The 24,731-nt window shown below is 61.3% G+C and overlaps 6 protein-coding genes across 6 annotated transcripts; 1 reads left to right on the top strand and 5 right to left on the bottom strand.

The window, feature by feature from the left end:
* Window positions 1-6,379: 6,379 nt before the first annotated feature.
* On the bottom strand, window positions 6,380-8,717 carry VTJ83DRAFT_130 (uncharacterized protein; the record flags this gene model as incomplete). The annotated part of the gene is made up of 2 exons (XM_071007444.1): window positions 6,380-7,666; window positions 7,752-8,717. The coding sequence occupies 2 exons, from the start codon at window positions 8,715-8,717 to the stop codon at window positions 6,380-6,382; spliced, it is 2,253 nt and encodes a 750-aa protein (XP_070869483.1).
* A 2,427-nt stretch (window positions 8,718-11,144) lies between these two features.
* On the bottom strand, window positions 11,145-13,034 carry VTJ83DRAFT_131 (uncharacterized protein; the record flags this gene model as incomplete). The annotated part of the gene is made up of 3 exons (XM_071007455.1): window positions 11,145-11,162; window positions 11,213-11,245; window positions 11,535-13,034. 3 exons carry the CDS (start codon window positions 13,032-13,034, stop codon window positions 11,145-11,147), a joined length of 1,551 nt encoding a protein of 516 aa, XP_070869484.1.
* Window positions 13,035-13,680: 646 nt separating this feature from the next.
* VTJ83DRAFT_132 (uncharacterized protein) lies at window positions 13,681-17,778 on the top strand (the record flags this gene model as incomplete). The annotated part of the gene is made up of 1 exon (XM_071007466.1): window positions 13,681-17,778. One exon carries the CDS (start codon window positions 13,681-13,683, stop codon window positions 17,776-17,778), a length of 4,098 nt encoding a protein of 1,365 aa, XP_070869485.1.
* Window positions 17,779-18,224: 446 nt separating this feature from the next.
* Window positions 18,225-19,448, bottom strand: VTJ83DRAFT_133 (uncharacterized protein; the record flags this gene model as incomplete). Its single annotated transcript, XM_071007477.1, has 1 exon — window positions 18,225-19,448. The coding sequence occupies one exon, from the start codon at window positions 19,446-19,448 to the stop codon at window positions 18,225-18,227; it is 1,224 nt and encodes a 407-aa protein (XP_070869486.1).
* A 2,102-nt stretch (window positions 19,449-21,550) lies between these two features.
* VTJ83DRAFT_134 (uncharacterized protein) lies at window positions 21,551-22,787 on the bottom strand (the record flags this gene model as incomplete). Its single annotated transcript, XM_071007488.1, has 4 exons — window positions 21,551-21,887; window positions 22,004-22,372; window positions 22,430-22,549; window positions 22,615-22,787. The coding sequence occupies 4 exons, from the start codon at window positions 22,785-22,787 to the stop codon at window positions 21,551-21,553; spliced, it is 999 nt and encodes a 332-aa protein (XP_070869487.1).
* Window positions 22,788-24,344: 1,557 nt separating this feature from the next.
* Window positions 24,345-24,688, bottom strand: VTJ83DRAFT_135 (40S ribosomal protein eS21; the record flags this gene model as incomplete). The annotated part of the gene is made up of 2 exons (XM_071007499.1): window positions 24,345-24,576; window positions 24,657-24,688. 2 exons carry the CDS (start codon window positions 24,686-24,688, stop codon window positions 24,345-24,347), a joined length of 264 nt encoding a protein of 87 aa, XP_070869488.1.
* Between the last annotated feature and the right edge of the window lie 43 nt (window positions 24,689-24,731).

Here is a 24,731-nt window from a genome sequence, read left to right on the forward strand (position 1 = left end):
CTGCCACGGGACTTGCAAGTTCTGGGAGCCGGCGGACCTCCCAGCGGACCCCCCAGCGAACCCCCCAAAGCGCGAGGTCAACAAGGATGGCGGGCCTCACTTGGTGGGACGCGGTAAGCTTTTGTGGCGTCCCTGTTTGGGCGAAGAAAGCGAGGGTCGCGCCAAATAGACAGACAGGTAGGTGAACCGACGTGCATGATGGCCAGCCCGAACCGGCGATTCGGCCTCGTAAATCATAGACATGTGTTATTCTTTTCCCTTGTCAAGACTCCCATTGGGCCTTTGTTGAATCCCGCTTCCGAAGACGACCTCTGGCGTGGCCTGGCATTCTCTCCAAGCGGTGGTCCCCCCCCCCCCCCGGCCCCCCCCCCGGCCCGCGCCTGCATTCGCCTCACTTAGGTCTCCTGTTGGCTTCATGGTGGAACCTAGTTGAGTTGGTCCTTGGCGGCGGCCAGTATTCTTGGAGACGGCGGAAGGGAGCAGATCCCGATAGCACCGGTTGGGATTGTTCGTTTCGAAGCTTATACCATCATGGCCGATATTGCGTGTCAACTCGCACTTCAGGAGCCTAGTAGTTGACCCACGATGTAGCCCAGGTCGGTCGTGAGGGCGGGCTTCGGTGGTGCTGGGCTCCCACCCTAGGTTCGGCTCCGCGTGTTCCACGAACAACGGGGCCCGCATGCGCCTTCGCGACGGGCGATCCGTTCCGTTTGGTCAGTCCATCCTGGGAGGGCCTACGGGGCGTCGCAAGGGGCTCGGACTGCGTGCCAGGCGGGAGCTCCCGCACGTATCCGTAGTTACCTACTGCAAACGGCTCGTGCCGTTCGCGTGATATGGGAGAGCTTGGAGATGGGTGCATCTGGCGAGACAGCAGAGCTGTCCGTATTCGTCAACGGGAACCTCCTCGCGCCATCTAGTGATGCAGCGTCATCGTTACCTCAGCGGGCGGAACGGGGAGGACCGCGTGGGTGATCGCCGATGACCGCCGCCGAGGTTGAGTCCCCTCCTCCCTCCCGTACGTAGCGAGGAGCTTACTTAGAGGGGCTACTAGCCTGCGATGCTGGCTGGTCGCAACGTCGGCTCCAAGCCATGGAATGCGACCTGTCAGTTTCGTGATTATCTCTTCGTCAGGACAATTGACATGAATGGTGGCCGTCCCTGGTTGAACACCTCAAATGGCGGCGTTGGCCGAGCATAGACCGACGAACCGTCAAGAGTTGGGGGCGCAGGATATCAGGCAGGCATGCAGCCGTCGATGAGACGCGAAGAGCGGGGAAGTGGGTAAAAGGCGATTCGCTCCCGATGTATGCAGCCTGCACGCTGACGAAGCTGAAGAGCGCATCTCCGATGCACAACTGCGAGCCTCGTCATTCCCCAGGCCTCTAGTTGCTTGAGTGGTTGGGTGGGCGGCGAGGTTCCCCCAAACTGGGGCAGGCGAGGACGGAAAGCTCCGAAAGTCCCCTGCATCGAAACGACGGCAAGGACATCATCTCCCCACGAGGCTAAGCTTCATGAACGCTGACCGCTTTGTGAATGCCGACCCCGCCCAGGTCTCATGATGATGATGATAATGATGATGATGATGATATGGATGATACCGATGATACCGGACCGCGCTCCGGCTAGCCGCACGAATCATACAACCCGCGAACCCGCCTGTCATCTGCACGGCATGGGCTTCGACATCTTCAACTCTTTGAACTCCCTGTAGATCCTATCAGCGGCGGGGTGGGTAATAGAGGGGAACAACCAAAATGGGGTTCGAGCCAGGCAGCTATGGTTACATGGCGTGGTGCTCTTGTGTGGGTTACATGCCGGGCCGACCGGCATCGACGTAACCGTCCCGGTACCATAGATGGACAGACAATGGTAACATCACCACCTCCGGGGGGCATGGCCATTTGAACGTCTTCTATGACGTTGTCAACACCCGACCGGGTCGTGCCTGGCTGCCCGTTTCGTTTGTTACAACAAGTTACAATAAGCTACTCCCATCCTCAGTCTCGGCGTTGACGAGCCTCACCCAAGGGCATGGCGCCGCCGCAATGTATGTCTCAGATCCCACGTGGCGCACCGCGCACTGCCTTACGAGTGCTGCGTAGGTACCTCGTCTTCGTCTGCCGACGTCCAGGGTCGCTGCAAGGTGAAGAGAACCAGCCACGCATTAGCACGATGCCCTCTTGGAGCCCCCGCACTTCCAAGCTCGGCGTTCTTTGTTGGAACCTTTCGAGTTCGGCGATGTCTGAGGCCTTTGAGTTCGGCGAACTTTGAAAACCATCGAGTCCCACCCAATAACTATTACCCAGTTGATTGATTCATGCCCCTGATATCCGACTTATGCACGGGTTGTGCATCCGCTGCTGGAGCTTCCCCCCACCGCGCGCGGCGTGCCGAAAGCCCGCCTACTGCGTACTGGGCCGAGGCCCCTGGTCGGAGCCACGACCAGCTTCCAGCAATGAGGAGCGCGTTCCGGACGGATGTGGAAGTGCGGTTGCAGCTTGGACAGGGGTTTTTGGAGCCTACAGTACGTGGCTGCTTTCCAGAACTGCAGATGCGTACGCAGTACATATGCATGCGAAGGTGAGCTTCCCGCAGGAGGGGTGCGTGGGCGTGGGGTGCGTCGAGGGTTTTGGTGTTGGGGGGGGGGGGGGGGGTTCGGAAGCACGCACCGATGCAACGTTATTTTCTCTTCTACCCTTTTTTCTAAGTTCGTTTCCATCTTTTCTGTATTTCTACATCGGCGTGTGTCATGTGGGACTGCAGCATGTTGCATCAGATAACAAGATGGCGTGATGTTGACTAAGCGAAAGAGTGATGGTGTTGACAAACACTCATTGTTCGCTGAAACTTCCGGTTTGGGTTATTCTTGCACGCCGCCGTCACGGCATCGTATTGATCGGCTGTTGTGATTTTGTTCAAGTCGGGTCTCTTGTTCAGATTCATGAGCGAACGAAGGTTTTCGAGCATCGATGGGCGGTAGGACGGACTGATTAGAAAAATCACTATCAAGGTACATGTCAACAAGTCTGACCTCTTTCCCAGCCAGGTAATAACACCCATGGCCGGTCTTGTACAACAGTGTCTCCTAGCCAGATGTGGACGATGGCGGTTCTGGCCTTTGTCGCTTTTTGAGTGATGCTGCATCAAGTCCACGAATGACGGCAGGTTGAAGATTCTTTTTTTGGGAACTTTTCGTTTCTCTCCTCGGGACAGTAGTTCTTTGGCTAATAACCTGAACCTCAACACCCGGGGAGTCCGCCTAACACGGCACGCAGTTGTGCCGCTTCTGGGCGTCGTTGACAGTGCGATTTAGAACCGGCGAGTCCGAGTACTTTCACTGGTCTAGATTTGTGAGTTCGGCCGCAAATGAGCGGCCCAGGCTGTCAACGACCAGGGGCCTCCAAGAGCTCACGCTGACACACAGTGAGAACCAAACGCCCTCAGACGGAGGTGGACGCTGCTGGATGGCAGCCATCACGCCGGAGCTGCGCTTTACGCCGGGACTGCAAGCCCCCGGGTCAGACGCAGGAACGGAGGCACCGAACTACCGGTGGCGGCGAGGGTCATTGATTCTTGGCCCCTGATCGCCCGCATCCGGCGCCGTGATGTTATTCTTGTCTGGAGGGACACAGAACAGGGATCGTATACAAGCAAAAGGAAGTGCATTCCACATCAAGTGACAGTCATCGGCACAAATCTGGTCATTAGCCCGAGCCGGCGTGATGCTTGGAGCCATGACGACGAGCCGATGTTTTCCGGCTTGTTCCTGTGTGCTGAGTCTCGATCAAGGGTCATGAACTTTTCTGTTTTGATCTCCCGAGGAATTGATGCGCGGTGGTGACGGACTGAAACCCGCCATCTCGCCGGCACCATAGTGCAACAACACGGTGCTTGATGACGCGCTGCCAGCCTGCCCAGCAGCATCCAACCCCCGTCTTTTCGCCCTTTATACGCCCCGGCCCCGACAGTGTGGTAGCCAATGACATGCCGAAGAGCGCGCGTGTTGGCGATCAGGCCGGGTGGTCTTGTTGGCCCGTCATGGGAGGAGCACTCAGCTGATCTGGATTGTACGCATCCGCTCAGGAGACATCAGCTCGAGATGGTGAGCGTAAATACAGCATGTCCCGTCGTAGGCGGACTCCGGCGGTCTTTCATGCCCCGAGGCCGGGGTGGAGTCCGGGAGGCAGAACCCACTTCGGAGCCGAAGAAGCCCGAGTCGGGTGGTTTCCGGAGCGGGGCAAGGCTTGTTTGGGTCCGGTTAACACCCAAAGGGTGGCCCCGGGGTTGAAACAAAAAAAGCCTTGTCGAGGCATGTCAAGAAGAAATCCCCGCATGTGACGCGACCTGAACAAGGAACAGAAATTCTCTACCCCTGTCCTGGATCGTCTTCATCGTCACGAACCCTCCCCTTCCAGCAGGTGCTCGGTGTTCGCTGTCACTCACTCCGACCCCATGTCACGTCCACATCAGATCACGCCATTTAGGGCCTGAACGTATAATGAATCGGTCCAAGAAAAGAAAAAGATAACGGTTTTCAACTATATTTTTCTATAGTTTGATACGGGACTCGATGAAACCAGGTACCCCGCATTCAAAGCCAGCGCCCTCGAGAGTCCTTGAATCGTGTTGCACGCCAACGTTCGTTGTTGGGACATACGCTAGATTCAAAACGGACGGCCTTCCCTGCTGTTATCCGTGGCCAACACGTCATCGAAGCTTTCGACATGCCAGTCTCTGCTGCCACGCAGCCGCTGTGGTAACACCCGGCCCCTCCGCATACCTGCTGCCCAACTACAAGCGCCAAAGTACCCAAAGGATCAGTCTCCTTCCGGACCCTCCTGACCCTCCTTTCTCTGTCCCATGTCTCTCATCCCTCGCTGCGCACCAACCATCTCTCCCTATCGTCAAAGGGTCACGTCGAGTATCGAATCGCGAATGATACCGATACTTTGGGCAACACCCTTCAGCCGCCTGCTGAGCCGGAAGTGGACTAGTCAGACACCCACCACATCCCAATATGCTTCCAGAGGCGTTCAGGCCCGGCTGATACGGCACGCAGCCTTGTTGCTCTTTCAGCCCCTTCAGGAGCAGGGGTTCTTGAAGACTCGGGGCGTTAAGCGTTTTCTTGTCCGTGGCGGCGCCTCATGGACAGCGGCGTGACACTTCGGCCCCTCTCCTGCCTCCGCCTCCGAGGGAATGACAACCCCGGAGGATGGAACATGCTGTCCTGAAAAAAGCGTCGTGCCAAATCTCCTCGGTGTACTCCCACTTCCGGCACGCACTCACACGCATACACGGACAGACAGAGGCAGAGACTAAGGCGTCATACATCCTATTCAAGGGCCAGAGGAGGGTGAACATCCCATGTACATCTACCTGATAATGTACACCGGAAGAGCCGACGCAGGCGTTGCCCCATCTCGTCCACGCAAGGAAACTCCTTGCGATCTGGGAATGGAATGCGGAGCCACGTCGTCGAGTCGGCAACCAGCGCCGAGCACTTGAGAGCGCAGAGCGGTCCGAGACCTCGGATCGAATGAGCTAGATCGAGTCGGATAGCATCCACTGGCCCCGCGGAGCCGGAGATGCACGCAACGCATCCTTCGACGCTTTACTCAATCCGTTTTTTTCCTACGGACAGCCTCCAACGGGGCGCAAGGATGCCGATGTACACAGTATGCAGACAAAGACGATGCCAACAGCAGGAGGCTTGATGCTGGAACAGAGGTCAACTTAATCCTCCCACTCCTCCCCCTCCTCTTCCTCCTCCTCTTTCTGGTGTGTGACCAGTAGAGTGCCGGTTCAACGCAATAGACTTGCAAGGCTCACCCGTCACAAGCAGAAGTGACGCCTTGGTAATTATCTCTTTGCGAGCCGAGACGAGGACAGTGAGCAAACCCCCCCCCCCCCCCCCCCAAAAAAAAAAAAAAAAGAAACACAAATCCCTGGTGCGGTGCACAACAATGAAATCCAACATTCCCAGTGTGACTTGGTTGCCCAGAACTATGAACCATATTACCAACCAACGTTCGCCGTCCCAAAGCCAAACCACCTGTACAGGCCTAACAAAGCAGCAATGCATAACCACCCCCTCCGCCATCACCAAGTTCACACACGTGTTCTCATGTAAGCCCACGACAAAACCCGCACGGTCAAGCCCTCAACGCCTCCGACCCCCCGTTGGCCCATGCCACCCACCCAACCACCCACAAACACACACATACACACATACAAACCCCTGCCCTGCCTGATCAGCCTGGCCCCGAAGCCCGGCAGCCTCGTTAGTGGGCCCTCACTTTTCCTCCAACGGTATCACATTCCCCGCACCGGCAGCCAACACCCCCCCCTTCTCCATGTCCTCCTTCGTTTTCCACTCCCCTCATCCACCTCCTCCGGCTGCTACAGCTGTTGCTCCCTCTCCCCCACTGGCGGCGGCGGCGGCGGCGGTGGTGGTGGTGGTGGTGGTGGTGCTGCTGCTGCTGCTACGTATGCTCCCGTAGCTCGCGGTGCTACTTCTCCTCCCCATCTCCTGCTGCACCACCTCGCCGTCATCGATGCCATGACCACCATGCAGCTGCGGCATCCCTGACAGGCCCTCCATGACCTGCATCGGATTCAGCCCTCCGGCTGCTGCCGCCGCTACTACCGCCGCCGATGCCGCGGAGATTGCTGCTCCTGGCCCTGCTACTGCTGCTGCTGCTGCTGTTGTTGTTGATGATGATGAGGATATGTCCCCCCAGACGGAGAACCCGTCGGCCCCCACGCCCAAGGGCTCGTCGTACATGGGCGCGACGGGAACCGGCATGGAGGCGGCAGGCAGGGCAGCGATTGGGTAGCTCGCCGGCGCCGGCGGCGATTCCTGTTGGTAGAAGAGGTGCTGGTGCGGGTGCTGGTGCGGGTGGGGCGGTTGTGCCATCATCATCGTCATCATCATCATCATGTCTTCTCGGTCCGGCATCCCCATGCCCGACGACGGCTCGCTCGGCCCGGTCCGCGGCGGGGTTAGCGCCTGGGACGGCGGCGGGATCTCGTACGCCATGGCCTCCATCATGGCGCTCTCGGGGGCGAGGGCGAGGTCGATTACGGCGGTGGCGGCCGCTGCCGCCTGCGGGGGCGGATGCGGGTGGTAAAACACCGGCCCTCCGTCGCCGCTGCCGCCGCTGCCGCCGCCGTAGCCGATAGCGACCATCTCCGGCGGCGCCGGGAAGCTCGTGAAGTGGTGCGGGCCGAACGGGTGGTACGGTTCGTACAGGCTGCCGCCGGGGTGGGACAGCGAGAGGGACGTGACGACGCCCCTGTCGCTGATGCCCCCGAGAACACCGCTGCTGCTGCTGTTGCTGCTGTTGCTATTGCTGTTGCTCCGCAGGCCTTGCCGCGTCCTCCTCGCCACGGGCGCGGCGTGCTTCTTGCCCGGTGCGTGCGGCGGCGTGTAGCTGCTGCGGTAAACACGATACTGGGTCCCGGAGTGTTGCCCGAGACGGCCGGCGGCGGCCGCTTGGGCGGCAGCACGCCGGGACTGGTTCTCCTTGCGGTAGCGCGTGGTGCTCTCGACGCCGTCGATGGCCCAGTCCATCAAGTACCATTCGGTGGACTTCTTGCCGTCGCCGAGGCTGTTGGAGTCGCCCTCGGGTGTGCCGCCCGAGGGTCTTTCTCGTTTTTGGAAGGCCTGGAAAACGACGCGAGGAGGTTAGTGCGGCTGGGTGATGGAGAACGGATCATCGCAGAAAGCACACACACACACACACACACACCTGATTCATGCTGAGGTTATGGCGGATGCTGTTCTGCCAGCCCTTGGTATCATCCTTGCCCTTGTCCGTGTTCTCACGAAACCATTGATAGATCTCCTGCAGCGTCATGGCGCGCCGCGGCGTGCTCATGAAAGCCCGGTGGATGAGCTTAGCGTACGGCTCCTCCGTCTTTGTCTCGCAACCCGTCGATGTTGGCGCCTGCGAGGGGCTGGTCTTGCCTGCGCTCTCCGTACCCTCGCTCGGGTCCGGTGGAGGCTTTTGCCGTTGCTCATCCTGGTGTGTTCCGAGAAGAGCCAGACTGTCCCCCGGCGAACCGGAAGGACCGAGATCCATGGACAGCGAGAGCGTTGTGCTGCAAGGAGACAGGGGTAGGCCGCTCTCAGGCGTGAGCGGATACGCGTTCTGGGATGACGATGACGGCCGGTATTCTGAGAGAAACGGTACGCCGGTGCTTGGAAGACCTTGGAGCCCGTCGTCCGATGGGGTACAACCTTGGTCTGCTACCAGCGTGAAGCTGCCGCTAGAACACGACGCCACCGCCGCGAGGTCGGGGTCCTGCTGGCCCCAAGAAAATCTACACCCGGCGAGCCGAGGGTCCAGGTTCTGCAGAGCGTCGGAAAGCTGATCGGGGGCAGCTGCCTCCCAAGATGCCGAGGTGGCGTGTGCTAACGAGCTCCAACTGCGAGGGGAGCTAGGATCCAAGCCTGACCCAGCGACGTTGCTAGCTGCCGGTGGAGAGCTGCGAAGGGTGTAGTTGTCAAAGAGGCTGCCGCCGCCGAAGGAAGAGGGGCCGCCGAAACAGGTTGTCCAATCGTGCTGTGCGTTGTCCTCCTGAACGCCGTGGCCGTCGCAAGTCCGCGGCGAGGACGTACTCGCGAGGAGCTGCTGGCTCGCGCTGGTGGGACCGGGAGGGGGGCTTATGTGTTGCGCCCCTTGCCGCGGGGCCGGCCCGAACATTGGTTCCATAGCAGGTAAGCGTGTCAACCAACAGAAGTGATGTTGTAAGAGAGGAAGTCTTGGGAGACGGGAGTCAAAAGGGGAGACCAGCCCGAAGAGAGGTGGATCAAGAGAGACTGCGAGAAAAAAAAAAAAAGGAGGAGGCCCTTCACAGCCTCCACGACGGAACAAAGACCGCGGTCGCTCTAGAGGAACGACTATCGAGGCAGAGGTGGAAAGACAAGGCCAAATGAGTTTGATAGTCCGGGTTTGCAGCACCCTACCTGGCCAGACGGGGAAGAAGTAGTGAGACGGCGTGCCGAGCCCGGTGTTGGCTGATCAGGGAACAAGCCTGGGCAGCGTGGTCGACAGGGCGTGTTGATATGTTGTTGCTCTGCCCAATCCGGGGAGGGCGATCTCTGGCAAGGGTCGTGCAGATTGTGTGCAGATGAAGACGCAGATGAGGGTGGCCGGCCTTGGATCTTCAGCTCCTGGGACAGGTACGTACCTCCGGCAGCCTGGTGGTCGGGGGTGGGTGTGTGTGCGTGTGGGGGGGGGGAGGTGTGTAACGGCCGGTTTGGGGGGTCTTCCCAGGATAGGGGACAGACACAAGGGTCCCGGAGATCCAAGCAACAGCAACGGGCAGGCAGGTGAGAGACCAAGCTGGGAGGCCAGCGTGGGGAAACATCTGAGCTCTATGTTTGGTCGGTCGTCTGGCTCAGCATCTACGCCATCATTCCGGCGACGGTGCCCCAGGGCGATGGTCGGATGACGCATGCCCGTAGTTCCTCGCAAGGTGGACAAGGCTAGGTGGGACGGAAAGTGAGGCACGGCGTCTTCGCTTTCGGCGGTGGTGGGAGAGCGATGATGGCGCGTGTACGCGGTGCAGGTTCGCCTTGTGCTCGCATCTGTACCCCGTATGTGGGTGTCTCGTCGTGCGCGGACTTGGGCGGGCGTGTGTGGTAGGCAGGCATCCTGGAGAGGATGCAAACGGCGACGGTGACATTTGTGGCTGCCACGCACACACACGTTCGACCCCCCTCCAGGAACACGCCCGGGGTATGGCCAGCTGGAGGGCGATCAAGCGGGCGAAGGCCTCTCTGGGGCCGGCCAGTTTCGGTGGCCTTGCCCCCCCTCCCTACCGACCTCAAGCCGGAAGCACAGTGGAAACTCGGTCACGCCGGTGCCGCTACTGTGTCCGCCGCGGCACACATCCGGGACGGGGCTCAAGATGTCACAAGACGGCGTGCCATGGATCTGACAGCCGCTGGACGTGCCTCCGTGCTGGAGCTGGTTCTTCCCCCTCCCCTTCGCCGCAACGGGCATGATCCTGGGATCTGTCAGAGCAAGCAGCCATCCGAATGCAGAGAGGGTTGATTGTCTGAACAATTGTATTGTAGAGCTGCGGCTTGTCGATTCCGGCTATGCCCTCCACCCTTCCGCTCGCGCGTTTGCGAACGAGCTATTGTCCTCACCTCATCCGAGCCGGCGCTGGAAAGCAGGGCAGCCAGGGGGATCCCGTTCGGCAAGGTGCATATCGCCGGCCATCTGCCTTGGATGGAGGGGTAGGTAATAGAGGGCGGGAGAAACGAGACCGGACCCGGCTCATCGTCCTGTCTAACACATGACAGGCAGTGTGCACCACGAGACGTTGGCCGAGCTGAGCCACGCATCACACAGCCACCGTGGCAGCGAAGCCCAGGGGAAGGGATCCCAAGCGGCAGCAAGGAAGGATATCCGACTTTGACCTTTGTTCCAGAAGGCTGTCGAAGTATGCGGCTTTGCGACCGGGCGGGACAGGCCGCGGATGCTTGCGTGTTTCCGCTGGAGGAGGCAACGACAGCAAGGGGGTTAAGGAACCGGATGGGGCAAAGCCAAGCTCCAAGAGCCGCGGGCGCGACGTGTCGGCGACACCGTCCAGCCGCCTGTTTCGACAACCGGTCCTGCCAGGTAGCTATTGCGGTGGCGCCGCGGTGGCATGAGACACGGGGCAAGGGGAACGAGCGACATCCAGGCTGCCCGACGGCAAGGGCCAGAGCCTTCGGTAACGCAGCGGAACGGATCCGAGGCGGAGCTTCACCAGCGAGGTAACTCACGAGTGGGCCGATAGGGTTTCACGCTGCCGGTTCAGGGCCAAAGAAGGACCCCCCAAAAACGGGCAGAATAGGTGAAAAGAGATGATGTGGCCAGAACAGGGGTGTCACACAACCACGAAACCGCAGGCAAGGCTGGTTATTGTGCGCTCGAGGGTTGGCTCCCATTCGACTCGCTGTCTTTTGTGTCGGTTTCCCGGCAGTGATACATGCTTTGCAGCATCGGCATTCATGATACGTGCGCGAGGCTGGCCGGCCGGCCAAGGTCACCGCCGCCAGGACGGGCCCCGGCCACGTCCTTCGACCCATTCCCAACCTTACTAGCCTAACCCCGCCCGCGCGGACCTGATAACGAGCTCTCCCATTACTTGCGATAAAAGATCTAAATCCGTTAGCTTGGATTCGAAAAACGCGGTCGGGAGGAATGCATACCTTTTTGAACTGGAAATGGAGTTGTAGGATACCCTGCGAAAGTTAGCACCTCCCCATCATACAAGCTGGCTTTGGCAGCTCCTCCGGAACGGGCCACAGGAACGAAACGAACGGAGAGATAGCCACAACAAGACCACAAAGGAGGGGAAAATTAAACGTCCAAGGTGAATGGAATGTGTGAGGCACAGGGACAGGGGGCGCTTGCATGGCCGCCAGCCGGGTCCGAGACAATATGACCCCCGGGTGACCTCGGCGCGCCGCCACAGGGGCACAGCTGCACCCGCCGACAAAACAAAAACACGAGCCCGTGGAACCGACATACCTTGTCAAAGGTGCTCTTAAACCCGCGCTCGCGCTTGGCGCTGTAATCCCACTCGCGATCGACGATGCGGAAGGCAATGTCCTCGTAGGGAGGCCCGGCGATGAACCGGATGAGGCACGTGTCCTCTTTGCCGGCCGGAGCGGTGGACTCGCCCTTGCGGCGGCCGTTTTCGCGTATGATCTTGTAGGTGGGCGCCTTGGTCTTGTCGATGAGGTCCGGGTAGAAGATGTTGAAGCGGTAGCCCTGGACGACCTTGGGCGGGGGGTTGTCGTGGTCGTAGTGCGTCTGGTTGTACTTGTTCCACTCGTAGCCCATGAGCACGCGGTTGAAGTAGCGGGGCTTACGCGGGCGGTACTTGTCGGCCCAGAACGGACGCTGGATGCCGGGGACGGCCACCTCGTTGGTGAACACCTCCTCTCCTTCGCCAACGCCACGCGCCACCTCGCGGTCGTACAGGGCCTTGGTCGCCTGGGAGAAATCCTCGTTCCCTGTCGGCGCAAAGCGGGCGGTGCCGGGCGGAGGGGCGCTGGACGAGGCCGGGTCGCTCGGCGTCAAGGACGACGCGCGGGCGGCCGACTTGGCAGGGACGAGGGCGCCAGCGGATGCGTCGGCAACGGCGTCGCCGTCGCCGTCGCCGTCGCCGTCAGCCAGCTCCAGAGCCTTGGCTCTCTCCGGGTCGCGTTTCCGCAGGAGCTCGACGCGGGCCTCTTTGATGGCGGCACAGACCTTCTTTAGTCGCGCCTTGGCCTTGTAGATGAGCAAGCTCTTGAGCAGGTCGCCCCAGTAGTCGGTGTCGACAGGCTCGTCGGATTGCAGCTTGAGGCGGATCTGCTTTTCGAGCTGCTCGAGCTGCTCGAGCGACTTGGGACCCAGGATGCGGTCGATGTCGGAGGCCACCGAGGTCACCGAGCGACCCTCGGGGCCCTGCGGCTTCAGCTTTTGGCGACGATCGGAGGACAGGGTAAGCAAGGCAGACCAGTACTCCTTGTTGCGCTCGTTGGTCTCGAGGATGTGGTAGGAGCGGATATCCTCCTCGAGCTCCCTGAGCTGGGGCTCGTCGAGGCATTGGAGGACGCTCTCGGGGCTGGGCAGCGGGATCTCAACGTCGGCATCGTCATCGTCGAAGGAATCGCGGTCGGGGTCGATGAAGCGGAGGCCAAAGGCGAGGTAGTCGATGGGCTTTGCGCGTTGTTCCCTGACGCGGATATCGGCCTTCTTCTTGGCTTGCCTTAGGACAAACTTGTCCTCGTCGGCGACGAACTGTTCGGACTGCTCATCCTGCGTGAGATACCTGCTGGCGGCGGCGCTGGCGGCGGCGCTGGCCACGGGTCGGCTGGCGGGAGGCTGGCGGGAGGATTTGGAGATGCGATTAGACGAATCGAAGCGAGGCCCTGTGATGTGGCGATCGCGGTCGCGGTCGCGATCCCGATCCCGGTCTCGGTCTCGGTCTTTGCGCCCGGAATTCCACCGTTCGATCATGGCCTGGCGTTCTGGATTCATGGCGAAGGGAAGCGATGCGAAAGGATCGGGGGAGGTGCGTGCGTGTTCCTGTTGGTGAGAAGCAGTGGGGCTTGATCCTGCGTTCGTGGTATGCAGATGTTGGAGTGTGCGACGACGGTGGTTGATGAATGAAGGGTCGAAGGGTCGAAGGGTTGAGAGGTTGAGAGTTGAGAGGTTCAAGTGATGTTATCGTCTTGGAAGCGAACCTTGGTGACCTTCGGCCCAGAACAACCAAGGACGTTATGCCGCTAAGCTGAGTTCGGTCTGGCGTGTCTTGGCTTGGCTTGGCCTAGGCGCTGACCCGCAGATGCAAGTGGGGCGACCAATGACCGCTGCACCAATAACACGCGGCGAAACTGTCTTTACAGCCCCACATCGTATGGGATCCACCTCCGTCCCCGTCAAGACAAGCTGACGTAAAGTGCGTTACGTACCGAACCGTCGGTCCCACACGATTCGCTGGAACCCACCATCTCATCAACCTCAAGCTCAACCTCAACCTCAACTTCAACCTCAACTTCAATCTCACAACTTCAACCTCCAACACCCGCCAACGACACATACATCACAACCTTGCCGAGAACCCTGCAGATGCGTGGTCATCATGCCGCCGTAGCATAACGCCCCTCCCGCCTAGAAGGATGTCATGTATAGCATCGGGAACCAGAGCCACATCATGCGCAAGCTGCTAGGCAAGCAGCCCCCCGATGCTGCACATGCTGTTCATGCCGTTCCCTCGGCCGCCCGACCCTCCGCTTCCCAGGATGCCGTATACGATGCCGGCGTCCCCATCACATGTCTCGACCGCTCCCCCGACGGCCGCTACGCCGTGCTGGCAGGCCGCAACGTCCTCAAGACGCTCTTGGTCGATGGCGTTAGCGTCACCGAGGGCCTTGACCTGCGCTCCCTCCTCGTTGCTCAACCGTCCCAGCGCAACCTGCTCCAGGCTTCGGCCGCCGATCAGCTGTCGGTCAAGGCTGTCAAATGGGGGGAGCCTCAGGGAACCCCGGCCATCTTCACGGCCGGCACCGGCGGCAAGATCTTCCAGTACGACCTGGTGCGCGCCGCCGCCACCACCCCGGGCGCCCCCGTCGACTGCATCCAGATCCGCGAGGACTCGCGCCAGGTCAACGCCCTCGACATCAACCCGCACCGCAACTCGTGGCTCTTGTCGGGCAGCCAGGACGGCATCGTGCGCTGCTTCGACGTGCGCCAGCCCACCATGACCCGCACCGGCGCCACCTTCCGCTCCATCCAGGCCTTCAAGTGCTACGCCGACCCCGTCCAGCACGTCCAGTGGAATCCCAAGGACGGCTTCATGTTTGCCTGCGCCACCCAGCACGGCGCTGTCATCAAGTGGGACATGCGCAAGCCCAGCGCGCCCCTGCTGCACATCAAGGCGCACGAAAAGGCCGTCCTCGCCATGGCCTGGCACCCGGACGGCGTCCACATGGCCACGGCGAGCCTCGACAGCCGCTGCCACGTCTGGGATCTGAGCAAGCAGGACAAGCGCCAGAAGCCCAAGTGGTCCCTCGCCACGCCGGCCCCCGTCGGCGTCCTCGCCTGGCGGCCTGGCCAGTGGTCTGCCACGGCGCAAGGCCGTCGCACCTCCCAGCTCGCCGTCGCCTACGACGAGTCCAGCCAGAAGCGCTACGGCATCAGCGTTGTCCATCTCTGGGACCTCGCCCGCCCCTCCATGCCCTACCGCGAGATGCACCGCTTCGACGCCTCCCCCAGCGCCATGCTGTGGCACGACCAGTACCTCCTCTGGACCGCCGGCCAGGACGGCATCTTTACCCAGTGCGACGTGTCCTTCGCCCCCAAGGTCATCGACCGTCAGGCCGTCTCCACCATGGCCTTCTCGCCTCGCGGCGACCTTGTCATGCTGCTCGACGAGCGCCCCCCGCCGCTGCGACCCCGGCCCCACCTCTCGCATCAGACGGACGACGAACACGTCGTCGCCGCCGCCGCCGCCCCTGCCGCCCCTGCCGCTGCCGTCGTACCCTCGTACGGCTCCACGCCGACCACGCCAAGGTTCGGCGTGAGCCGCAGCGACTCCGAGGACGACGCCGTTGGCGCCTTCATCGGACCGCGCCGCCGCAGCAACCGCCTGCGCCGGCACAGCACCCGGTCCCTCAACACGCCCCTGAGCACGACGCCGCCCACCGGTTCGACCCTGGACGAGGTCATGTCGCTCGAGCAGACCATCAAGGCGACCGGAACCTACCGTCCGCAGCAAGCCATGGCCGTCGGCCATGTTCCAGCCGCCGTCAACCCAGACGTCTACGGCTACCTGGCCAAGAACTACCTCGAGGCGCTGTACCGGGACCTCCCGCTCGAGCCTGGCGACCCTCCGCTCCCGGACCGTGTCGCCGTCATCCTCGAGCACTATGCCCGGGCCGCCGCCAGCGTCAAGCAGTTCCGCCTCGCCCAGACCTGGCGCATCCTCGCCTACGCCGTCGACTTGCTGCTGCGGCGGCGCGCCCAGTACCACCTTGACCGCCGCATGGACCGCCTCCGCAACGGAACGCGCAACAAGGGACACGCCAAGCCCAAGCCGGCCCGGCCGTCGCTGGAGCCCTTTGGCGCGCCTCTCCGTGCCGGCTCCAGAGACGGCGAGGAGACGTCGCGCAAGGTCCTGTCCCTGACGGGCCTGGACAAGGGGCTGCGCGCCCGATCTCTCCTGGCCGAGGAGCTCGAGAGCACCTCCAACGTCCCCACGCCGCTGGCGATGCCCGTGCCGGACGCCACGCCAGACGACGTGCCTCGTGGGCGACAGCTTCCGTCCGTCATCGAGCCGGAAAGCTTCACGCTCCCGCCGCCTGCTCAGCCGCCACACATCGGCCGCAAGCGCCTCGAGTCGGTGCCCCTCTCCATCGCAAGCAACGACAGCGCCAACACGTACGCCAGCACCGAAGGCTACGATTTTTATGACGCCGAAGCCATCTTGGCAAGGCCTATCGACGTGCCCTCCCGGAGGACCACCCCAGGCAGGCCCCCGTTGGAGCCAGGCTCTCCCGAGAGGCCCCGCGTCCTACCGAGAAAAGACTCCGACGACAGCTCCTCGCACATGTTTTCCGTGTCGGGCGATAGCACCAGAGGCGACGGAGTCGGCCTGGCCCGGAATCCTCGCGCCCAAGTGCTCGCAGCGCTCCGCAACGGCCAGCGCCCCGGCGGGAACCCCAGGCCGCCCGACTCCGCAGCCCCCCCGCTCCGCTCGCTACCGCGGACCGAGACCGACATGACGTCGTTTACCGATGAGCATCACATCCTTACGCAGACGACAACCGACAGCTTCGAGTCGCGGTTTCCGTCGCAGACGGATGACTTTGCGGCCGAGCCGCCCACGCCACCCCAGTCTCTTCCTGAGCCTCCCCTTACGCCCGCCGAGGACGAATCGCCATGCATCGTGGAAACGGACTACCTGCATTGGCCGGACGACGACCCCTACCCCTATTCGTCCCCCACCGATACATCCTCTGCGCAGGCGTTTCTGGCCACGCCCATCCAGCCGTACACCCTCATAGCGCAGGCCCTCGCCTTTGAGGCCAAGTCCTCGGCGCTCAACGCGTCCGCCATCGTCCTCCTTCTCCGCCCTCTGCTTCCCGGCGACGTCATCGACCGCTTCCAAGCCTCGGCCATCCTCCGCCAGCACCACAACCGCCTCATGAGCATGGAGCTTTACACCGAAGCCGCCTTGCTCCGCAATATGTGCATGAAGGGCTGGCCTGGCGCTCCGCTGCTCTCTTGGGGGGAGAACTACCCGGCCATCTTCTCCCCCGCCCAGCAGGGCGTCCAGGCGGCCTTTGTCTGCACCTCGTGCCACCGCCCGCGCGACGTCGACCGCTCCGCCGGGTCCATCGACACCGTCTGGCACTGCGGCCGCTGCCGCGCCGTCATGGCCCCCTGCGCCATCTGCGGCGACCGCGGGGCCGCTCCCGCTCCCACCAGCCTCGTGACCCCAGGTCCCCCCTCCTCCTCCTCCTCCTCCTCCGTGGAATACCATGGCGGCCAGCTACCGCCCGAGGCCCTGTCGACGTGGTGGTACTGCCCCGGCTGCGGCCACGGCGGCCACGCCTCGTGCCTGCAGGCGTGGCACGCCGCCATCGAGCCGTCATCGCTGCTCGACGCGATGGAAGACGCGCCCGGCGCGTGGGAGACGAGCGAGGGATGCTGCCCGCTTGACGGGTGCGGGCACATCTGCGCCGGCATCGGCGCCGCGTCGCGGTCGGCGGACGATGCGAGCCGCGTCGTGCGCGAGGTCACGCGCGCCGTGGCCAAGGCGGCGGCCGCGGCGGCCGCGGCGGAGCGCGGGGCCGGCAACGCCAGCGAGGCCGCGGACCTGGCGAGGCAGTGGAGCGAAGAGCACGGGCTGCCTACGGACGCGGGGCTCAGCGTCTACCATGCGAGCTCGGCTTCTGGGGGCGGGAGGCATGGGTTGCTGGTGAGGAACGACTCGTATGACGTGCCGCAGAGCAAGGCGGTGGAGACGGTCAGGGACACGCTGGCGTCAGGAGGCGCCGGAGGGAGCGGGGGCGGTGGTGGTGGTAATAGCGGCGTTGGCGTGGGGATCTTTGGTGGGTTGAGCGGATTTGGCGGGGGAGGGGTGAGGGTAGGCACGGGGATCTTGAGCTCGAGCCCGGGAAGCCGAGCGGCGTGGGCGGCGGCGGCGGCGGCGGGGATTGGCGGGGAGAGGGAGAGGAGGAAGAGCGTCAAGTTTGCGGGCACAGAGGAGAGGAGGTAGTTGAGGGTTGTGGGTGGGATTCGTTGTTTTGTACCTTACTATGTACGTCTAGCGACTGCTTTTCTTCAGTTCCAGTGTGTGTGTGTGTGTGTGTGTGTTGAACTGGAAGCTGGTGTAAGTGAATACTACCTACGATATCCATGAGAAGATCTAGATGATACTCCGGAGCTAGACTCTGTAGGGACCCGTCTTGCGCGCCCACAGTAACCATCAATGTTCCTCATTCATCATGAAGTGACAGAAGGATCTGACGACGTATGCACGACGGAATGGTGAGGGTAAAGTGTTTGTAGATCAGCGGTTCCTCAAGGCCCTTTCCAGAGTATTATGCGACAAGAAGGTCCGGCCAGGTCCAACGACGAAGCATTGGCAATGCAATCCGTCTTCCAACCCCCGAAGAACAGCCGTTGGTGGTGTCCGGGCCCCCCTTTCGATCCAGGCTTTCATCAGCACCACGCAAAATACTCGTTGGCCTCCCAGACGACATTGTCCAACGGCTTATCCCCCTTCCACCGAAGACTCGGGACCGACCCGTCCTCCCTCTCCTCCAGGGCCACCTGAACCCTCGGCTGCAGCTCCGACCACAGCTCCGCCGCCGCCGCCGCCGCCGCCTTGGACGGGCTCCAGACCAGCACCGTGCGCAATCCCCAGTCGGCCGCCTCCGCCAGCGCGGCCCGCAGCAAGGCCTTGACGTGCTCCCGCCGCTCGCCCTCGCCGCCGCTCCCCGCCGCGTCCTCGACGAGCCGGAGCACCTTGAGCTTGCCCTCGCGCAGGTCGTGGTCCCAGAGCACCCACGCGCTCGCGTCCGCCGTCCTGGCCCCGCGGTGCGCCGCCTCCCGCCCGGCCAGCGTCCTGCACGCGTACCCGTCGCGCGCAAAGTGCCACCGCAGCAGCTCGGCGTCGGGGAGGAAGGCGACGCGCGTCCTGCCGTCGCCGGCGCCGAGCCGAGCGCTCTCGGCGAGCGCCCGTCGCACCCGCTCGACGTCCTCCTCGGCGAGCGCGAGGGCCTCGTCTTCGCGGAGCAGGGCGATGCTTCCCTTGGCGGCGGCCGTAGCGAGCGCAGGTGAGGAGACGCTGCCGTCGCCGCTGCCGCCGGCGTCTCGCGCAGGCTCCGAAAGCGTGAGCCGCAGCTGCGGGGTGCCAAAGTCCTTCCAGCCGAGCCGCGAGTAGTACCGCCGTCCAATGTCGCTGTACAGCACCCCAAACTCGGCGTTGAGCTCCCTGTCGACAAGCTCCTGGACCTTGCGCAGCATGTGGGCCGCCATGCCGCGCCCGCGGAAGCGCGGGTTCGTAAACACGCTGGCGACGCCGTAGGCGGTGACCTCGCGGGGGGGTTGCTGCTGCTGCTGCTGCTGCTGCTGGCGGTCGCCGTCCTCCCCGACCAGGACGAGGGCCCGCTTGCGCGTCACCTCGCAGGACGAGACGATGGTCTCCGGGTCGCCGCGCGGGTGCAGGATCAGGTAGGTGGTCCCGCCGTTGGCGGAGAGCGGAGCTTCGGACAGGATGGTCTCGCGGCGGATGTACTGGTCGAGCGTCATGGCGCCGGCCCAGGCGGTGCCGTTGAGGGTCCATGCAAGGATCCGCTGGTGGGGGGTGGCGGTGGTGAAGATGACGTCCTCGACCGAGAGGCTATCGGAGCTGGCCGGGTGCTGGGCGGTTGCGGACGCCATGGCGATGGTGGTGGTTGGTTGCGTGGTAGGTGACGTCCTTGAAAGGGGGAAGGAAGATGCAAGGTTGCTCAGGGGTTGAAAGTTAGAATGAGGGGTTTACGTTGACGCTTGGAAAGCCGGAGAGAGAAGTGGATGTACGTAGTATGAAATATGATTCTCGCTGAGGTGCGTGGTTCAGATGTGGGGCGATGCTCGGAAAAGCGAAGCCTTCTTATAATTCCATGTGCTTTACCCGCTGAAGCCTCACAGCAGTGCTTTGTGAGATGGCTTCGTTAACGTTTCCATGATGAGACAAGACCGCTCAAAGGCGAGCGTGCGGAGAGGCGGATGGAGAATCGGAGTCGCTGAACTCGCTACTACGTCCTGCAAACCCAACGTCGCCAAGCCTACAATGGCGCCTGAAATCGAGTCAAGCACCAGCATTCTTGAGACTTTCGCTAACTATCGGTCGACCTAAGGATGCGGACGAGCTGGCACCGGCCGGTAATGGCTCCGACCGACCGACTGAACAGGGAGAGCCAAATCAAGGTCCCATGGACATGGTGATTACGCACGCTTCCAGTGTTGTGAAGCCCTCTCAGCCTCTCAGGGGTATCCGTGTACATATAGGTATCCTACTACATCCCATTCCTGCCCAAGTACTGTATATCGGATGTTTGCCAGCTTTTTCCATCAGCCGGTGCACCTGTATAAGTGCCACTTCCACTCCCCACACCCGGATACCGTCCAACCCCTTAACCTCTCACCATGAATATCGGAAAAGGCTACTCTACAGGCCGCCGCTACTCTTCAATGATCTTGTGCAATGAGGCTAGTCAACGTCGACACCCTCGAGATCCAAGAGTTCATCGGCTTCTCGGTTCCAAGCCATGCGACCCTGTCTCACATCGGGGGACAGGAAGAACTCCTGTTCGCTGCTATGGCCGACCTGGGAACGCGCATATATCACTAAAACAGCCGGCTTTGCCTGTACACTTGCAAAGCAACAGGGTCTTGCACACATCTGGATCGATACCTGCCGCATCGACACGTCTAGTAACGCGGAGCTTTCGGAGGCTATGAATTCTATGTGTTTGTGGTATCGACGGTTGTATACCTGTTACGCCTACATCTGACGCTCACGATAGTGATACATCCGATCAAAAGTAATATCCAAAAGTCATGCTTCTCTGGGAGCTCAAGCGTAGCCACTGGCTTCATTTTGTATAGAAAACTGGACTTCCATCGGAAAGAAGGACGTTTCGTAAGCGTGCTTGGTTGATGATTGTGTCTTTGGAGTCGTACTCTCACTTCACGATGTCGGCGTAGCGAAGAAAGAGGCATTGGCCCTCGAAGCGTAAAACGACGAGAAAATAGGATGTTTCTCGTTGTCTGCCGGGCATCTTTCATGTGAATATGCCACGTTTGTACGGTGAAGGAAGCAGTTCAGCTCGGATACGTATTATACTCACTCAAGGCCGGCTATGAATACCCCTTATAGTCGAGCCCCCCATCTCCCTACCTCCCCCGTCATCAAAGCCAATCCAGCAGCTGTGCCATGTCCGAAAGCGCCAATGTGAGCGCCGATGTTCTGACAAGCAGCACGCTTTACTCACCTGGCCGTTTTCATAACATGTGCGGCGGCATCATAGACCATCGGGTCATGAAGGGCTTGCGGCCGCGGCGGACTTTCTTGCGCGGAGGATAATTAACGGAGCTGCCAGGAATCCCCTATCGCACCAGATGGTGGTGATTTGTTTCAAGTCGCCGCCATGGTGGTTTGGCCATACAGAATGTCGGGATTGGAAGCAGCAGGCTTACGCCACGTTTTCTTTGGGCTCTCCCAGCTTATGGGGGGCAAATGCCCAGATGGCGGTGATAACGTCAAGAGCGCCGAGGAGCCGCGGGGACGCAGCAACAGAGTCTAGACGCCCGCATATTATTACACCTTACCAAACACGGAAAGCCCGCTGGTTTTCTCTTGGGTAGCCATGATTCCATTGCCATGACAGTCTAACTGGCAGTGACTGGCCAGTGCGCGAGGCATGATACAAAGATACCAACACCAAAGCCGCACTTTTCACCGCTCACACCAACCTACTCCCGCCCCCACCCCGGTGTCCTCAGTCTCCCAACGGATACGCGTGGAGAACTTGCCCATAATACAACTCTGCATCCTTGCTGGCCAGAAACACAAAGCTCGGAGCGATCTCGCTGGGCTGGCCGATGCGGCCAATCCCCCCCTTCTCCCCAAACTTCTCCATCTGCTCGGCGGGGCGGGACGCCGGCTGCAGCGGCGTATGTACGGGCCCCGGCGCTACAGCGTTGACCCGGATGCCCTTGGGCATGAGCTGCGCGGCCAGGGACTTGGTGAAGGACACGATGGCGCCCTTGGTCGCGGCGTAGTCGACCATGGCCGCCGTACCGCGGAAGGCAACGGTCGAGGTGGTGTTGATGATGCTGGTGTGCGTCCGTCATTGGTTATTAGGTGATACCCATTGACTTGCGAACTTTTTCTCTCCCTTGTCTTGCGGAGGGAGGAGGAAGGGCATGGTGGAAAACCGGAGAGAACGTACGATCCGCCCTGCTTCATGTACCCCAGGGCGTACTTGGTCACCGCGATCATGGCCAAAATGTTGCTCTTGAACGTGCTCTCCACGTTCTCGAGGTCGATCTCCTGCAGGTCCTTGCACATGATCTGCTTGGACGCGTTGTTGACCAGCACGTGCAGCACCCCGCCGTGCTCTTGCGCGTGCTTCTCCACGGTGGCCTTGCACGCGCCGTAGTCGCGCAGGTCCCCCGGGATGAGCACGCACCGGCGGCCCTCCTTTTCGACCATCGCCTTGGTCTCCTCGGCGTCGGGCTGCTCCGCGGGCAGGTACGCGATGCTGACGTCGGCGCCTTCGCGCGCGAAGAGCACGGCCACGGCGCGGCCTATGCCGGAGCTGGGTCGCGCTCATGTCAGGGGCGCTCCGCCGATGAACTGCCGTGGGGAGTCTTACTCTCCGCCCGTGATGAGGGCCTTGCAGCCCTTGAGCTTGCCGGCAGCGAGGTACTCATAAGCCTGGCCGGCCCCCTCGAGCTTGGTAGACTCGCTGGGAGGTTCCATGTTCTTCTCGAGGCTGCGAGTCTTGCGTCAGAAAGCTCGTCGTCAGCGAGACCAAGCGTGAGCTAATGAACATCTCACCCGGGAAGGTCTTGAGCTTGGGCCTTTTGCGGGACCGGCTTGAAGCCGCCGCTGTTGGTGAAGTGAGAGTCGGACATGTTGAACGACGTTGAGTGAAACGGTCTTTGCGCAGCTACACGAAAAAGGCACCCGAGTTTCAAACGTGGTATTCTCTTGATCAATGTTGCAGACATCCTGTATGGCGCAAGGCTACAAGCTCAGCATATCTATAGCATGGGAGATATCATCCTAAATCTTGTTTCATGGAGTGGTGCTGCGATCTGTTCAGGCTCGGTGACGCAGAGCCGCTCAACTTGCCCGTTGATCATGACGTCAATGCCTGCCATCGCCTTCTACAAGCCGCGAGGATTGTCGATCTCGGCATAGAACACGGTGTGTAGCGCAAGATCGCAGCAGTCGAGGGGTAAGACGTGTCGTTGTTATCAATTGCCATCAGCGGGACGGGTGTTGTACCGTGCTTGATGGACGCAACAACTATCTATTAGGGATTCAGCCTCTGGGAGCCGGATTGCCACAACGTACCCACAGCACCGCAGCCCAGACGGGCCGTATGCGAGGTAGGTACCTAGATACCGTAGTTTTTCCACACCCCAGAGCGCCGAACAACCTATGCTCCTGCTCTTAGAATCGTAAGCTCGAGGCTTGCAAGCTTGATGTCATTGATGGCCGGTTCATTGTTGACGTCCAACGACGGAACAGGGGTTATCGCGGCAGACTCGGCTGCGAGGTGACCTCGGACCCACGAGCGTTCTCCATACCGAGTACACGTAGGGCCAGCAGCCTGGCGCACCAATGGAGATGCAAGGGGAGAACCATAGCGTGTGGGTGGATGACGATTCGAAAAGGGTTACAGGGCGTCAGCGATGATTCAGGGTTTTGTGGATGAGCAAGCATAGGAGCACGGGAACGAAGCCCACGAGTTATGTATAGTAGATGGGTGTTAGTTCTGCCTGCAATTGAGACTTTTCCAACCTTGGCAGGCAAATACAACGTCAACAAGCGTGTGTCTGATTGGATTGGGATAACGCTAGGCCTATGGTCTAGTAACAGCGCATGCATATCTGTGCTCTGAAATGGCCGAACCGCGCCCTCTACGGCAACCCCCCAACTTCACGTACCTCCCGAAAGGAGCGGCAGGTGACGGGGCAGAGGGACGAAACACAGGCTTTGCCGGATCCCCAAGAAGGCAGACCCAAGGGATTGAGCTGAACTACAGCACTCATCCACCGGGAAAAAGCACAAGGCCACGTCGAGCGTAACGCGAGGACGCGGAGAGGGCTCGTTTTGTCTGACCCGTATCTGTACCATGACGAGCGACTTCATCATCACGGCTTTTTCGAGGCCAAGGTGTTTGATCTTCGGCACGTGGACTATCGGAGTAGCCCCAGACCCCCCGAAGACCAAGCGATCCGGGAAGCCTTCGCCAGCCGGACGTCACAAGAGGGGAGAAGAGGGGCGAAAGAGAGTCGAGAGTGATCACAACGCCAGTGTATTGGTTCGCGGGACGTTATCCGTAGACGCCATCAGTCGTCGGCAAAGATGCATTTTTTCCGAGAAAAAAGCCCCAACCCGTTCCCAGCCGTCGCCTTGCCCAACCCGTGTAAATCATGCCGCGGCGCCGGTCGTGAAACGCACACCTGGACAAGGGAGTCAGCGCCTGCGCCGGGACAAGCCAGCCAGAAGAAGGGCCGAAACGCACCATCTCCGCTCCAAATTCCCGTCATTGCAATCTACCGCTGCGCGCTCCAGACGTTCTTGAGGAGGCCGTCGCGCTGGGCGAGGCGGTTCAGGGAGTCGTCGCTCTCGCCCATGGCGCGGACGAAGCCCGAGAAGGCATAGATGATGTTCTCGCCCTGGATGGCGCGGCCGTTCTCGTCAACCTTGGCGATGGTGATCTGGCAAGAGCCGTGGTCGTCGGCCTTGATGATCCGGTTCGTCGCCGAGCACTTGCGGGGGACGTAGCTGGAGGATTCGGGTTAGCAAGGGGGGCGCGCGTCCGCAGGGGTTGGACGTTGTGTCGTCGGGCAGCAGGGCGGGCTCACAGATCGACAATTTCGCCGCGATCGTTCTCCATGTTGGCTGGTGGTGAGGGGGGTGCTTCGGAAAGGCGATTCGGA

The sequence above is a fragment of the Remersonia thermophila genome, chromosome 1, assembly GCF_042764415.1.
Source record: "Remersonia thermophila strain ATCC 22073 chromosome 1, whole genome shotgun sequence".
In the NCBI taxonomy this organism is placed as follows: Eukaryota; Fungi; Ascomycota; class Sordariomycetes; order Sordariales; family Chaetomiaceae; genus Remersonia; species Remersonia thermophila.